We start from the raw sequence: 15,594 nt of genomic DNA on the forward strand, positions 1-15,594 counted from the left end.
TCGATTCGTTTTAATATTATATTATTATAATAAAATGAACCTTCAACGGTAATATTATCTCATTGTTATTATTATTATCACAAAATCGATGTCAATTTCATGCCAAATTTCTGTAGATAGATTTCATTACACCAAAAAGAAATATTTTTATGTTCACATACATTGTGTTACAATGGAAAATTTACCGTTCGTATAATCGAACGTTCACATAAAGGGTGCTCGTGTAGTATCTACTGCTTTCGCGTTCCTCTCCAAAAACGAGAATCGTCGCGAGTTCGTTTGCGAAGGCACTCAAATAATTTCGAGCCTAACGAAGCCATCATTGGGACGACTTTTCATTTGATATCCTTGTAAACGAAGTCCAATTTTCCGCTGAACTTTTCACAACGCTTTATCGTATTTTGCAATAAACCTGACGCGAACGACAGGTATGTTTTTCATCGAACAAGAATAATTGGCAAGTTTATTTAATTAGGATGAGAACGAGGTCGAGGGAAAATGGCGGATGAGGTTTTAATATCGACGTATGTCGCGTGTCTCGTCAATGAGAGAAATCAATTGGGAAATATGTGTGGACTGTTAAGCGACGTGTTAAAATTTGAAACGTTTTTAGCTGTCGTTGTTTATCGAGTTCCAACATTTTGCCACGGGTGACAGTCGTAGAGATCGCAAATAAATGTAATTAATAGCTCGTAGTGTCGTATATTTGCTCGGAATCGGTATTATATCGAATAGAACAGCGATTCAATATTGCACGAATTTTGTCAGGATAATTGATTTGTTAACGCGAAGTTATTTATTTCCAATTTTTTCTTCTCCTCGACATATTTCGACACGTGCAATTTCATACGCGTTGCGTTCGTATGTAACGCACATACGTGCGTGCGACGTTGTTTTGAATACGAGAAGGGAATAAAAAGCGGAGAAATTTTAACAATGTTTTTATAATAATTCACGTGAAATATATTGTACGATGCGAAAGGTGGATTTTGTGGTAAAAATGTTTCATCAACATGTTAAAATGTTACATCGTGGCTAATGAAACTTCGATTGGCAATGAACGTGTAAAGTAACCAAACCGTAATACGTCGAATAAAGTTTTCTCTTGGTTTATATAAGTATTATGTTACGAGTGCATGCAATGTGATTAAAATGTCGTAAACAGTGTTTACTTTAATCGTTTAAAAGTTTACCTTAGCATCCACTTTTACAAATTCGCTGGAACTATACTCCGCTACAGCTTCCTTTGCGATCTGGTACCCTGAAGTTGGAAAGTTGAAAAGACTTTTTGAAAGACTGCGTAACTAACAATTTAAGGGAAAAATTCGATGGATAGCACTAACATAACAAATCTGATAAAATATAATAAACAATAAGATCTAAATATAAAACATTTAATGAATAATATTAATAATTAGGTAACAATAAAAAATTTAGAAGAAATAAAAATCAATAAAAATTGAAGTAGATATCACTCTATTCTTGTTATTAGTTTACTTTTTGCAAATTAGTAATTAATGTTATTACCTGTACTTGGTGCATATCCGTTGTATGATTGGGAAAGCAAACTTTGTTGAACAGCTTCGATTACTTCCTTAGGCGGTCTTAAATTGCCAAAAGTAGTTGGATCACCTGAAAATTAATAAGATGCTCTGATTTAATATCGTCGATTAACATTAACTACACGAGTCACAGAAAATGTTAATTACATCTATTATTTTTGTTCAACGATTCTAGCTGGCTATGAAGCGCATTAAGTTTGACAATAGGCAAACGTACGTAATGAATTGCTCGAGCTAAGCTGCAATGTGCTTAAAGGCCTTAAATAATTAAGAAACGCGGTGGTTGCCGCTAATTTGCTTCTTGAGAATGGCAATTGTGTCACACTAAGATATTAATGTACATCTCGAGATTATAATCACATTGAAGGAGAAATTTGTCTCCCTCTTCCCATTATGATGCTTATTCTGACAACGGAATTTTGAATGACATTTACGACGAATTCGTAACAAATATTTAAGACAATTCTGCCAACTGTATTATTTAAATATTATATAACTTCATAATTCCATAACTGTTTAAATATTTTATAATTATTTTCATTAAATTATAATCTCTCTTTTGATTCTAGTAACTATGCATCAAAAAATAGGGACATTATATAAAAATAAAAAAGTCCTTAAACCATTTTAAACAGGCTCGATTTAATTCGATAATAAAATAATAAATAAAATAAAATTTCTTCTTGATGTCAAAATAAAATAAAATAAAAAAGAATTTGTTAGATTCTTTAATTTTTATTTTAAGATACTTTATCTATCTATAATCTCATTTTTGCTGTTAGAAAAATCTGTAATCTCAAACAAACAAACACGTAAACATTATTATTCTTTCACTGGACAGATAATTCAATGAAAGAAGACGATATAACATGATCAAACGCGAAACGAGGCAATCACTTATCCTAACTTCTTTCACAAACACATTTACAAACCTCAGGTAAAGTTTTAAATGGCCTACGATTCTGTTACTAAACGAGACATTTAAAAAGGAACAGACTTCGAACTAATTACACACGGACAGACTATGATAAGGAAAGAACACGAAATTATCCGGTCTCACGAAATTCCTTGCCAATTGCAGAAACTCGTAATGAAAGGTTGTTATTCGTCTCTGTTTCGAGCGCTTTCTCTGATATTTCCTGCCTGCAAATTAAATAGTATTTTCGTAAGACCAGTTGACGAAAAACCTATTAATTCCAGTACTCTGAATTTTTCGTTCCAGAAAAATCAAATAATTTATAGCTATCGAGAGGACCTCGATGAAAGGTAAAAATTTCGGTGATTGGAAAAATTGCAAATTTGCAGATAAATTGCAGATAAATGCAGATAAATCTTTTCTTTAATTCTTCTTAATTATTTTTCTTTTGGTAAATACGTTAATTAGAAAATTTTAATGTGCATTTTACTAGAAAATGGATTTTTTCGTTCAACTAACAGTCATGTTTTGCTTCTGTATGTAACAGGGTTCTCCACATTGAATATTTCTTTTTTGTGGCCCAAATTATGAGATAATATTCGACACTGATATTCGAAATACTGAAAAATTATGCCAACCCACAGGTGTACACACGAGTTGCAACATTTTGATGTAGTAGTAAATAAAATTTCTACTCTTTTTTCACAATTAAAATTTAATAAGAAATGAGGTATCGTGAAGCGCATCTGGAATGTGTACTCTCATAAATGTCAATAATATTTACACGAGAAGCCTCACTTTTCGTTAATAATTAATAATTACGTATTGTTATATGATAGACAAAGATATGTATTTGATATATATATTTGATATATATTTTATATATTTAATTAATATTGAATCTATCAAAGGAATCAGAATAATTGGTTTCGATTAAAAAGTTTTTAAAATGACTAAAAATGTAAAATTAATATTGATATTTATTGAAATAAATTTGTTTTTATTATACAACTTCACTTATCATTATTAACGCGTAATAGACAGGGGGTTCCAAAAAAATTTAATATAACCTGGAATAATTGGATGACGATTCGATATACAAAAATAAATAAAACAGAAACAGAATAACATTTTTTCAACGAAAGCTTGGTTTACAAAAAGAAAAAAGAATGAATTTGAAAATCCCTCAGGCACTTGTGCGTTGATTGGAAGTTTTGAAATTTTGATTAAATTAAAATTCAAACTGCTGGCCTGTAATGGATATTTACACATACTGTATACAAACATTAATAATTATTATTATATAAATGCATTGTACGGTATAGTCATTTTAAGTATCTATATGAGATTATTCCTGTAAGTATCAGAAGTGCAAAAATATTTTTCAGCTGTAGAGTATCGAAGGGATCATATCATAATAATCATTGTTCGACCTTAAGATGATCTCGAAGAGTCCTGTGAAGGTGACATGCAAATTTTTTTAGAATAAGAAAACTTTCATTTATTTTCCAACCTGCCAACTTCAATTTTTAATAATTTCTTTGAACTTTTTCTCATTCCCAATATTTTTGATACACAACATTTAGAACACAGTCTTCCAGATTTTATAGGATTTTATAAAAGACAGCTCGTATAAGAGTATCAAAATAATAAAATAATTAATTAAAATTAAAATTTTCTTCCTCTCATTGCCGTTTCCTATTTCGATACACCTTATATTTAATTACACAGCTGAAATACTCTCAAAATCCTATCCTCTTTCATACGAAAAAAGGTATTAAAATTCACCTCACGTATAGTCTCTCTCCTAACAACAATTTTTCCACACCTCCAACCATCTACCAAGCTTACCTACATTCCCAAATAGAAGCAACGCACAGTAAAAATATCACGTAACACTTCCTTCTTCCTTTTTCCGCTTTCCTCGCTTCATAATTCCAGTTTAAACCGACAGACTAAAATTAATCTCGACACAAGTGAAAATCTCACCGATGGACAACGAGATCACGGATTTAGCAGGATTAGGCTCGATGACCAGGCTCTCCACGATAGATCTTATGGGGTTGCGAGTTCTCCTCGCGATGTCCGACGCTTGGACGTTCCACTGGTGGCGAAAAACCGGCGTCGACATGCCAGATATGGAAAATCCGAAAATGAATTTCCACTCTCGTGCTTCTAGACACTTCGATAATCGACGCGTGCCGTGGTAGACCGCAGGTGTTCAGATATCCATGTGTCCACGCGAGAAGGGACGTCGGATTTCGAACGTTGGGGTCGTTTTCTTATCGCGCAGAGATCGAAAGATCAGAGTACGATAATCCTTGGGCAAACGGTGTTCCATCACTGAGACGAGATCGGTTCTCGGATCTGCCAATAATCGAAATGCTCCACTGTAGGCCGGGGAACGAACGAACCTGTCGGATTGGTCTGCTAGATTCCACACCTTCTTCCATAATTAATTTCAATGGATTCTCTGCTTGCGTAGATTTCCACAGAAACGAGTACCTCGTTCGATGCTAATAATCTTGTGAAACGAGATGAGGTAGGAACTTTGATTTCGTCAGTTCTTCCTCATTTTTCTAGTCGAAGATTTTGCTTCCATTTAGAGGCTATTATTCCGAGTTTGGATTTGTGGTTTTGTAATGTCGGATAGGTAAATTGGAATTGTTGTTCCTGGGATTTTCGAGTCAACTGACGTTTACGTCGGTGAAGAATGAATATTCAGTATTGGTTAGACGTTGAATTATGGGTGAATCTCGGTTAATGCGAGTACAAATAGCGCGATATTTGATTTAGGGCGAATTATGAATTATGGTATATTTAAATTCCTAATTAAATTCCTCGTTTTTTTAAATAATTGTAATCATTTTTATTTATGTCCTTTAATAATATATCTGTATTTCTAAATTGAGAAAGAAGAAATATATCATTCTTCGTGAAAAATAGTTTGAAAATATGGAAATATTGTAAAATAGGTAAAACTGGGGGGGATTTAAAAAATCATTCCTATTTGAATAACCTCAAAGGGCCTTCAAAGAATAGTAAACTCGATGGAAGAATATAGCCTTGTATTTGCGAAAGGAGTATTTGATTTTAATCACGTACCGTTATTTTTCCAACAGGTAACTCATCTCTCCTCGCCTGTTGCGGCTCTAACATTCAATTTCACGGAAATTTTTCATCGACAGCGATCTGAAATTTTAATTTCGAAACGACCATTTCCAGCACGTTCCACATAGATGTTTTGAAAACAAGTCCGACGGAAAATGATTTGCGGAATAAACTTGCATATATCTGAAGGAAACTGGGAACGAATGGTAATTGGCATGAAAACAGAGGAAGGCTGGAGGCTAGAGGCCGAACGAACCGGTTGGATTGGTCGATTAGGCTCCACACCTTCTTTCATAGTTTATTCAAAACGAATAAATTTCTTTGTTTACGTAGATCAATTAATTCCGATCATTTACTCCTATCGTGATCTTCTTGTCGATCAAAACAACGTTCTAGCGAATAATATATTTGGTTTACTTTGTATTCTATTCTTTGCGATTATGCAATGATGCAAATCGATGTTTTATTTTATGAATATGAATGACAATATTTGAAGAGGAAGAGATTGGTTCGATTGAAGTTTATTGCAATTTTACTTTGTTATATTTATTTTTCCTAACTCGTGTGTGTACATGACCGAAAGGAATTCAGTTTTGTAAGTAGGTGTGTGTATTATAAAAAAGATTGGTTTTTGGTAATGTTCCTCCTTCATTATGTTCGTTCGTTATATTTTTTTATTTTGCCTTTTTTGCGATTATAATTGTTACGTGAATGAAACTAAATACATAGATATGGATTAATAGTAATGGACCCCTTTTCACCGTTTAAGTGAATTTTACGTTTTAATGGGTTAAAATATTATTCACCTACTTGTCCAATTTGTGCTGCTTAACTTTGTTTTAATCCTTCAGAATTAAATACACCTTATATTAATTTTTGATAGATTGGTGCAGTGAGTATATAATGGGGATATTGAAAATTGTATCGTAGATAAATTAATTAAAATATTTACGAGTTTAAACGAGGTTAAGGTTTCTTGCGTAATAAAGTAGTATTTAAATATGAAACAAAATAATTGGATTTTGACATAATAAGAATCAATCATATATAATTGAAATACGAAAAATTTTATATGTTGTATAATTTTACTATTTATATACGAGTTTTATATTAAAATCGTGTTTTTTATGGAGATTTGATTTTCAATATTTTACTTCAAATATCGATGTTTCAATAATATTGACATTTTATACAAAGTTACGACTATGTTGAAATGTTTCATATATTGTAATTTTAGGAAGATTAAATAGAAAATTTGATATCTCCAGTAACGAAGTCGGAAGGTATTTGTATAAAAAAACTGTAAAAATAGAATATATAACTTGGGTATAGAATTGCAAAAGTTTCAGTCTCGCAATAAATTTATTCATATAAAAATGTTTTTGCAAAGAAATACACTTATTGGCATGAATCTTGTTTGATTTAAAATTATTTAATCCAAAATTGATTCAAACGAATTGAAAATCCGTATTTCTTAAAATATTTCATATTTATGCAAGATTAATTTCATATTTATGCAAGGTTATTCTCATTTAATTTCCTTTTTTATTTTGGAACTCCCATCGTGAAATAATATTTCTAATCGTAAATTACAACGATAAGTGGCAAAAGTTTTCTATATGATTCCTTTCAAAATAGAGTTTAGAAAGAATGTCGTGTTTCCAGTTTTCTCTCAACCAAAAACTTCCTCAGCAGCTGGATATTGTATCAAGATTAAAATTCGTATTTTCTGACGTCCAGAGTTTCACAGTTTAGTGACACGGAAGCCTTGAAAATTTGGAAGATACCTGGAACTTTCAGAAATCACTATGTTTTATCGAATCATCGTCAATTTTATCGCTATATCAAATGGTTGGATGATAACCTATTAATTCTCAACGACAATAATAATAATAAACAATCAAATCGTAATTTTCCTTTGAACACGCCTGCAGAGGTTCTGTACATTTTATGTCGTATCATTTAATTATATTATTAACGATAAAACAATAAAATACATATATCCGTATTCTACATCGAAATATTGGAATATGACTTGTCGATTATCATAACGATAAAGAAGCGAATCGAAATTTTCTTTGGAACCCGTCTGAAAGAGTTCAGCGCATTTTATGTCGAATCGACTTCGAAGTGATAGCACGTGTATCGAATCAAGGCCTCTATCCTTTGGAGGCTCGTCTTCTCCAACTATGACAAATGTACGAGCCTCACCGGAATTCTCCAACGCGCTCTCCGGCACGAACGTTTCTCGTACACTTTTACGAAATAACGTAATTTATTCCCACCGTGGAAGTACACGCTCCCGTATCTTTTGCGCTTTCGTCCTGCGTCAATAGCTATTTTGTCGCTAGTAAATAATTCAAGAAGTTTGTTAATGAATGCAAAGATATGGTAATAGACCTGATAAAATGTGTTCAATCACGGAGTAAGATGCGTAAATATGCCACGAAGAAGGAGGATATTACGTTTCAGAATCTTGCATAATGTCTTAGTTTCTTTTACTTTAATTCCCCACAAATTCATTTGCTTATTATTTACTCGTTCTTCGTGATATTTTCTTTTCATTTCCGGAATGATTTATACAAGACCTATTACAATTAATGCATTCAGAACGATGCCGTAGTTTCCACATTTCTCTGATAAATTAACGTTTTCTAGTGTAACATCGGAAATACATATTTTCTTCATTTGAAAACTTGGAATTTTATTAAATTCGGAAATTTGAAAATTTGTTAAACCCGGCAATTAATGTTTGAGCTAGTCCCAAATTTAGAAATTTGAATTAAATTTAATTTCGCTTAAAGTTTCCCATAAAATAGGACGAAGAAATAGGAGATATTTATTATTCATTAACCTACTTTAGCAGGTAATTAAGATTCTAAATGAAAGATAATATTACCTCCTAGGAACGAAAGTTTTCGATATTCTAACGCAATAACCAGAAATTTGAAAATAATACGGAATAAAATAACGAAAAAATAAAGTATTCGTTATCATCATCTTATAAAAGTTCCTTAATTATAGAGGCAAAGGAAAAATAATTCGAAGGTTGACTGAACTTTAGGTCTCGGAATCTTAAATGAAATGTAAACTGTATAGATGTCATCGTTTACTTTATACATTTGATGTATCCGTCTGATTAAATCTCACCTGGGGTTGAAAATTTTCAGGAATATACACAGAGCCTGAACAAACTAAAAATGACCCAGTTTCACGGTTTTTTGAGGATGGCAAACTAGTTATTTGAATTGGTAATCCGTTTCGACCACTTGAGTGCATTGATGAATGCAGATGTCATTAAACTTGTTCGATCGATGAAACATAGATACAAAAGTCCGTGAGCATATTTAACTTTCAGTCATAAAAGAAAATTTATTTATACGAATTACTTTATGTAACTAATATAATTATCTAATATTTCCCAGATCAATAGTTTCAGTTTCGAATTTTACACAGCTTCAGCTCCCAATTACGAGAATTCGAAAATTAATTCCAAACCCACCCCTAGTTAAAACAAAATATTCCACGTCCAAACCAAAATTAGCAAATCGTGTTTCGAACGTTAAAAACTTTCAGCTTCAAGTTTGGAAGCATCAAATATTAAACGCACATTACGATACATTATAAAAATTCAATACCATATCTTCATCATAAAACCAATTCCGCAATATTCTCCACAATATTTTCTCTCCTTGATAGTTACCTCGTGTCCAGAAGAAATTTTCTGCTACCAAAAGCTTGCGCGATACGAAAGGGAAATATACTTATTTAGCCGGAAAGTTCGGTGCGATGAATTAAACATGCTATCTCGAATCGGTGCCGACAATCGACGAGGCAATCAAGAGCACACGATTCTTCCCGTAGCATGCACGACGCGAACATGGCACGCGTGCCTGTTATCCCAGCGAAACGGAACATCTATTACAATTCACACCGATCGCGGTTTATAAGCCTAGTGTAATCACGGTTCAATGAAAATCGACGAGAATAGCGCGATGTGGCGCGAGGGAAGGCGATTTACTCGCGACACCTGTACCTGAAGTGGTGTCTATCGCTTGGGGAAAAGAGGAGAGGAAAAGGGAGAGAAAAAATGAGGGAAAAAATAGGGGAAATAAAGGAGACACGAATAGGGACGACGTGTCCCGACGGTTGGGAAAACTCGAGTCTGGATCCCGATATCCTAGGTGAGAGGCTGGTTGCGAAAAAGAAAACATATGCTAATAGATCCGAGGCCGATCTCGAAAATGGAATAGGCACGAGTGTCACACGTGTCTTAGGCTGGTATAGGTAAACTCGCCTATGTTTGTCCGCCATGAATCGTATTTGCATTTTAACCAGTAGGACCAGTGGCCAATTGTTCTTGCATCGAAGCAGGTTTTGTTCAAGGCGAAATCGTGTTGTTTATCCGATGTGAGTTTGCTGAAATTGTGTATCCTGCCATTTTTGCCTGTTTTCCTTTTCGCTTCGTTGAATTTGCGTAGATATTTTTTCGAACGCGAGAAAGGAGATTTTTGATATAATTATATAGGTGTGGCCAGGTATGCAATTTGATTGTTGTCGATTGGGCGTGAGAGAATTTAGATAGGTATTTATGTGAGATAGGTAATTGTTTAACTATTTTTTTATAATTTGAGGGAATTTTTCAGGCTTTTTTTAATTATTTCGTAATATATGGAAATAAAAGATGTTCGCGTAATGTAAGATGAATTTCTTTATCATTTTGTATATGTACATTTATGCTTTTATATATACTATAAAATTTATTATTTTTTAAACAGACGTATATAACAAGAATTTTTATTTTTTAAAATAGATGAAATTATTTATGAACATTTAATTAGGTGAATATAACGCAATGAAAGTGCTAAAAGTATGAACACTTATGTGTTTTATATAATATCGTTCTAAAAGGATGCATTATTTTATAATTTACCACTTTTATTTCATAATCTTGGTCATTGGAGAATGTGACCTACAAAACTCGTGTCCCATCAATCCCTCCACGAATTCCACACGTGAGTGCTTATTATTTCTCTACTGGGCACAGCTGTTCCAGGCTTAGTCCGTCGTTGTCTTTTCTTTGGAAACAAACTGTCCTCAGGTCTATTTACAAAACTACGAATCTCCACCATAAATCTGCGGATATTAACCCTCTACGATGCCACGTGACTTCAGACTTACACACTCATATGCCAGCACATATATATTTTTTAAATCCTACTCTATTTATTTATGTTTACTTACCTTTCCAAACAATTTTTTTCCAACTATTATTAACTTTCAGATATCTAATATCCGATAATAAAAATTGAAATAATAACGATCAACTAATAGTAACTTTTGTCTCTCACGAGCTGGCAGTTACAAAAATTTGACACTCATGAAGGTTCAACGTGGAACACCAAAACATCGTAAAAAAGTTTTTCCGTCGGTCAGAGTGATAACGAACGAAAATGCAGGATAATCGGAGGACGTTGATTCTCATTATTCTTGTTGATGCACGTTTAACTGTATTGTCGAGTCAGGCAGCAGCAAAAGAACCAGGCAAACACAAAACTCTATGCAAATCGCTTTCCGAGCGATTTGTTCATCTGCGATTGCGTTTTTAGCGAAACAGCCCGGAAAAAAAAGAAAGATGGAAAAGAAGGAAAAAACAATTCATGGTACTTTTCGTTTTAGCCAATCAACTCTGCAAAACGCAACCATTAACTGGAATTTATTTTACTTGTAAGTTTTTTCAAATTATACGAACCTATACAGTTGTTAATTATTACACGGGAAATACTGAAATCTGTTTTAATACTTCGTAATTTATACAGCTCGGCTAAACATGTTTTATTCCCGTTGAAACGAAAATATACCATTTTATTCGTCCAGATTCTCCAGGATACATACTTTTCGTCTGGTCGATGTTATAATAAGAGTTGAATTAGATAAGACGAGAAACTTCAAATTTAAACACTTTGCACACCACTGACATCACTAGAAAAACAGTATTAACCTACAAAGTATTCTATTTAATAGTATTTCCATCGATAAATATGGAGATCGTCGGAAGAGACATATAAAACGAGTGAAGTTTGAAAATAGAATTTTATTAGCTACAGTAGCAAAATACCTATTCACTTAAATATTTGGCTTGACACAATTACCAGGCTAAGTTCGTTTATATTAATATACAATATGTAAAGTGTGCCATATTGGATATGGGCAGTGTCCGTGGTAGTACGATAAACTTACTTTTCATACAAGATTTACGAGATATAAATATACATATAATATTTATAATAAACTTTCATATATATATATATTATTTTACATGCTAGAAAATAGTACGCTAGGCACTTGTTTGAATAGTTATTGTAATAAAACTTACGGCGTACACGAATCCGTGGTGGTGGTGGGGGAAGCGATGCGCGGGAGATTTAAAGGCGGGTAAGTAAAAACGAGTGTAAAACGAAATTCTCGGCGAGAGAAATGAGAAAGGTGAAACGGCAAAGACGCAACAGGGACAAGGGGAAGCGAGGGGAGAATTGTACCGGGTATAAGGGAATAAGAGAGCAAGAGAGAGAATCGAGGGGAAAGGAAGATTAAAATAACATTTCGGGACAAGATATTCGCGGCAGAGGTCGAGAAGTCAGCACGACGAAGAAAAGCTTCCTCGGCTCCCTTCGTTTCGACTTCGTCGCGAAGATTCTCATCGGAAAATCGTCATTCGACCTTTCCTTCCAGCCATCACTCCGTCCTTCGACGTTCTGCTCGACGATGCAAGGTGATCGGCGTGGTTCAAACAGTTAAATCGGAAACAAGGACGAGGAGGGGTCGGGAGGGTAGCAGAGACGCGAGGAACAGAGGAGAGGATTCATCGGGAATAATCGCGAGAATTTTACGTGGATTTACGTGCTTTTACGTATTTTTTACGTGTTCTTTATACACACTTGGCAGCGACTTATTCGGGACCTGAGGGTGCCTGCCTTCAGGGTCTCCTTTTCGGGCCTTTGGAACTGCTGCCTATCCTCGATGGTGGCCATCCAAAAGCTGAACTCGTTCGCGTAATAATGGCAGTGACCTTTGGCGCCGTTGCACTCGATGAACGGCGTCGCACGGAAGTCCTCTAGACAGGATCCAGGGCTGGACAGAGATTGTCCTCCGCCCTGAGAACCAGCACCGGTGTGCTGCAAATCAAACAGAGAGCTCGGACCAACCTCCTTCTCCGCATCTTCGGCTGTGTTTATCGATGTAGAACGGTGAAAGTTTGAATTGGAAAAGGGGAAGCGGAGTAGCGGAGCTCGCGAGCGTCCCGAAAAGTTTCAGGTGAACGGGTGGAGAAGCGTGTTTAAGAGTGTGAACGCGCGGCTCGTCGAGGCGTGCAGGAAATACGTCGGGTTAAACGCGATGTTTACCGTGGAACTTCGGCAGCAGGGATTTAACGCGCGAGAAATATAAAGAAGCAGGTTGGAATACTGCAGACGAATGGTTCGGATGAGGAGACTTTTAGAAAATTGCCACTGAGACGTCGAAGTTATCGGGCAATGAGATTTCTTCGATCTTGGTAGATGGAGGGATGAATTGTTATTATTGGTACGGATTTTCGTGAAAATGCGAGGACGGAGGTTTTTAGAAAATTGCCACTGTGATATTAAAGATTATCGATGAGATTTGTCCGTTATTGGTAGATGGAAGGCTGAATTATCTTCATTGAAACGCATTTTCATGAGAGGACTTTTAAACGGATGCTAACGAGGTATTGGAAGTTATCGTGCAGAGAAATTCGTTCGTTCTCGTTAGACGGAGACGAGAAATTTCATCGTCAAGATATACTTTTGCAAACACTGTGACTGTGAGAAAATTTTCAAAGGGTTCGTTTTGGATGGAAGGTACACGTTAGTGGCCAAAAGTTTGGATATACCTATTACGTTCGTACTCCACGCTTAAATCAAAATTGGAAGCTCTAATATTTCTCTTTATAATCGTTACACAATTACATCTACGACTTCCTTCAGATAAAGAGGAAGAAATAAATAATAGAATATTTAAATTACATTGCTAGAAAAGGAATCAAAGATATTCCAATAATGTTTTCAAAGAAGATTTTCCAAGTATAATCATTCGAGTTTGTAATTCTCTGTGTCTATACATATAAGAAAAAAGAAATTAAAAATGCTCTATATATCAATTCGAATACTCAAACTTTAGGCCAGTGATACATGTATTTAAAAATATAGATCAATTTTCGAACCATGATGAAGCTGTATCCGATCCAAAGACCGGACCATCCATATGGGCAATCTGGAATTGTCAATGACTGGCTGTGTACGGCCAACACATTCGCTGGAACCTCGCATACCACGCATCTGAAAAAGGAGAAAACATATTTGTTAATTCTAATAATAACATTACATGCGCCCGATAAATACGATTTAAATCATGTTGATTTACTCTAGTATTTTTCATAATTTCGAAACGGTAGGTGTATCAAATTCGCGTGCATTATTTGCTACCTGTTTAAAACAACTGTTACTCGGACTGCGCGTTAAATTATTAACAAGTACGCTCTAAATTAACAATTATTTCATTTTGCCTATGCTCTTTGCATTCAACTCCGTGGATACGTTTGTAACTTTGTACAAATGAAATGTCACTGTTTGCATCAAAATTGCAACTAATTTGCAAGCGGAATAAAATTTCATTTTGCTTAGCTCGACACGACGATCGTTGCGATATTAAATCGAATAATAATACCTTGATTAAACGTGGAAATAAACGGAAGATATCGTTCGCCATTCAAGATGAAATAATATAAATGATTCGAAGGTGAGCGTAATGTTGCAATTTATTGATTACATATTCGCGATTAATCGGGTCGATTCCGAATGTTCCATCTGCATTGCATTTCTTGCGCGTGTCGTTACATTAAATATGCGGAGTATTTATACTCCAACGATCTTCCGTGTATTGTAAATTGCATATTATGACGGACTGTATGAAACGGTAAATCGGGATCATAAATTAATAAATTCCGCATACTCGTATACACTTCCGACGCGCATGTTTGTTACGCAATTTACTAGTCAGCACGGTGATTATTGAAAACGGGATTCGTTATTTAGCATTTGAGATCAGTTTGTAGAAGTATCGTGGATGTTTGTTTCGCAGCGGAATCCACGTTTCGCCATTTTTAACGCGAGTGGATGTGCAGAGATTCGAACATGCTTGGTTCCACGTATTTTTTAGGTATGCGATTATTAAGTGTAATTAGCGAATCAAATATGGCATTAACGATATTACGTAATATACGATATCACGTATATTACCAACATGGAATGCTTTGCGAAAAATTATTAACTTCCTCGTTAATTATTCGTAGCAAATATTCGACATCTGCGTAACAAATTTCCGCTAATTACTAAAATTAACATTCTTCGTTCCTCAATATATCATAATTTACGTCGTTTCATGAATGGTAATATAAGAAATGCTATATTAAAAATCAATTGAAAAATATATGCTAATAATAGATAGGCAGATAAATCTTTTGATAGAAATTTAGAATCATATTAAATATTTAGAATAGTCTTGCATTTACAATTATATGTTCGAAATGTAACATATTTATATATTTTATTTTATTCTTCCTCTTATGTATGTTGTATAATCTTGAATTTAGAAGTTGTGGAGTTTTTTAATTCATATCTTTATAGTTATAGATAAATATAATATCTTAATTTATATTTAAAATATTGGAAGTACTGTCATTAAATTAAAATATGGCTGTAAAATTTCTCAGTGAAATTTAATTTCTTTTTTTGCACAACTATCCCGTCCAGTTCGGTAGTAACTAATATTTTGATCGACATTGATAAAAAAAAAAAAAAAGATTGGAAAAGAATGAATAACCGAATATTAATTCTTGTAACGATACTGCCATCTAGTAGCCGTAAATCACGCTGAAAACTGAGAGTCAAGCAAAATACAATAAATCCTTCAAAAGTCACCGAGTATCCG

General features: G+C 34.1%; 2 protein-coding genes across 2 annotated transcripts in view; both read right to left on the reverse strand.

The window, feature by feature from the left end:
• The window catches only part of Tat (Tyrosine aminotransferase), a 36,140-nt gene extending 31,269 nt beyond the window's left edge, over window positions 1–4,871 (reverse strand). Inside the window, exons 1-3 of the mRNA XM_017911386.1 lie at window positions 4,468–4,871; window positions 1,528–1,632; window positions 1,194–1,261 (exon numbers count right to left, since the gene is read on the reverse strand). Of these exons, the coding sequence (XP_017766875.1) occupies window positions 1,194–1,261; window positions 1,528–1,632; window positions 4,468–4,609 (315 nt within the window). The 5' untranslated portion in view covers window positions 4,610–4,871. The remainder of the gene's footprint in view (window positions 1–1,193; window positions 1,262–1,527; window positions 1,633–4,467) is intronic.
• A 6,859-nt stretch (window positions 4,872–11,730) lies between these two features.
• Window positions 11,731–15,594, reverse strand: part of Col4a1 (Collagen type IV alpha 1) — a 30,164-nt gene continuing 26,300 nt past the window's right edge. The window contains 2 exon segments of the mRNA XM_017911402.1: window positions 11,731–12,764; window positions 13,829–13,943. Coding sequence (XP_017766891.1) covers window positions 12,507–12,764; window positions 13,829–13,943 — 373 coding nt within the window. The 3' untranslated portion in view covers window positions 11,731–12,506.

Source organism: Eufriesea mexicana, unplaced genomic scaffold, assembly GCF_001483705.2.
Source record: "Eufriesea mexicana isolate 0111107269 unplaced genomic scaffold, ASM148370v2 scaffold202, whole genome shotgun sequence".
Lineage (NCBI taxonomy): Eukaryota > Metazoa > Arthropoda > Insecta > Hymenoptera > Apidae > Eufriesea > Eufriesea mexicana.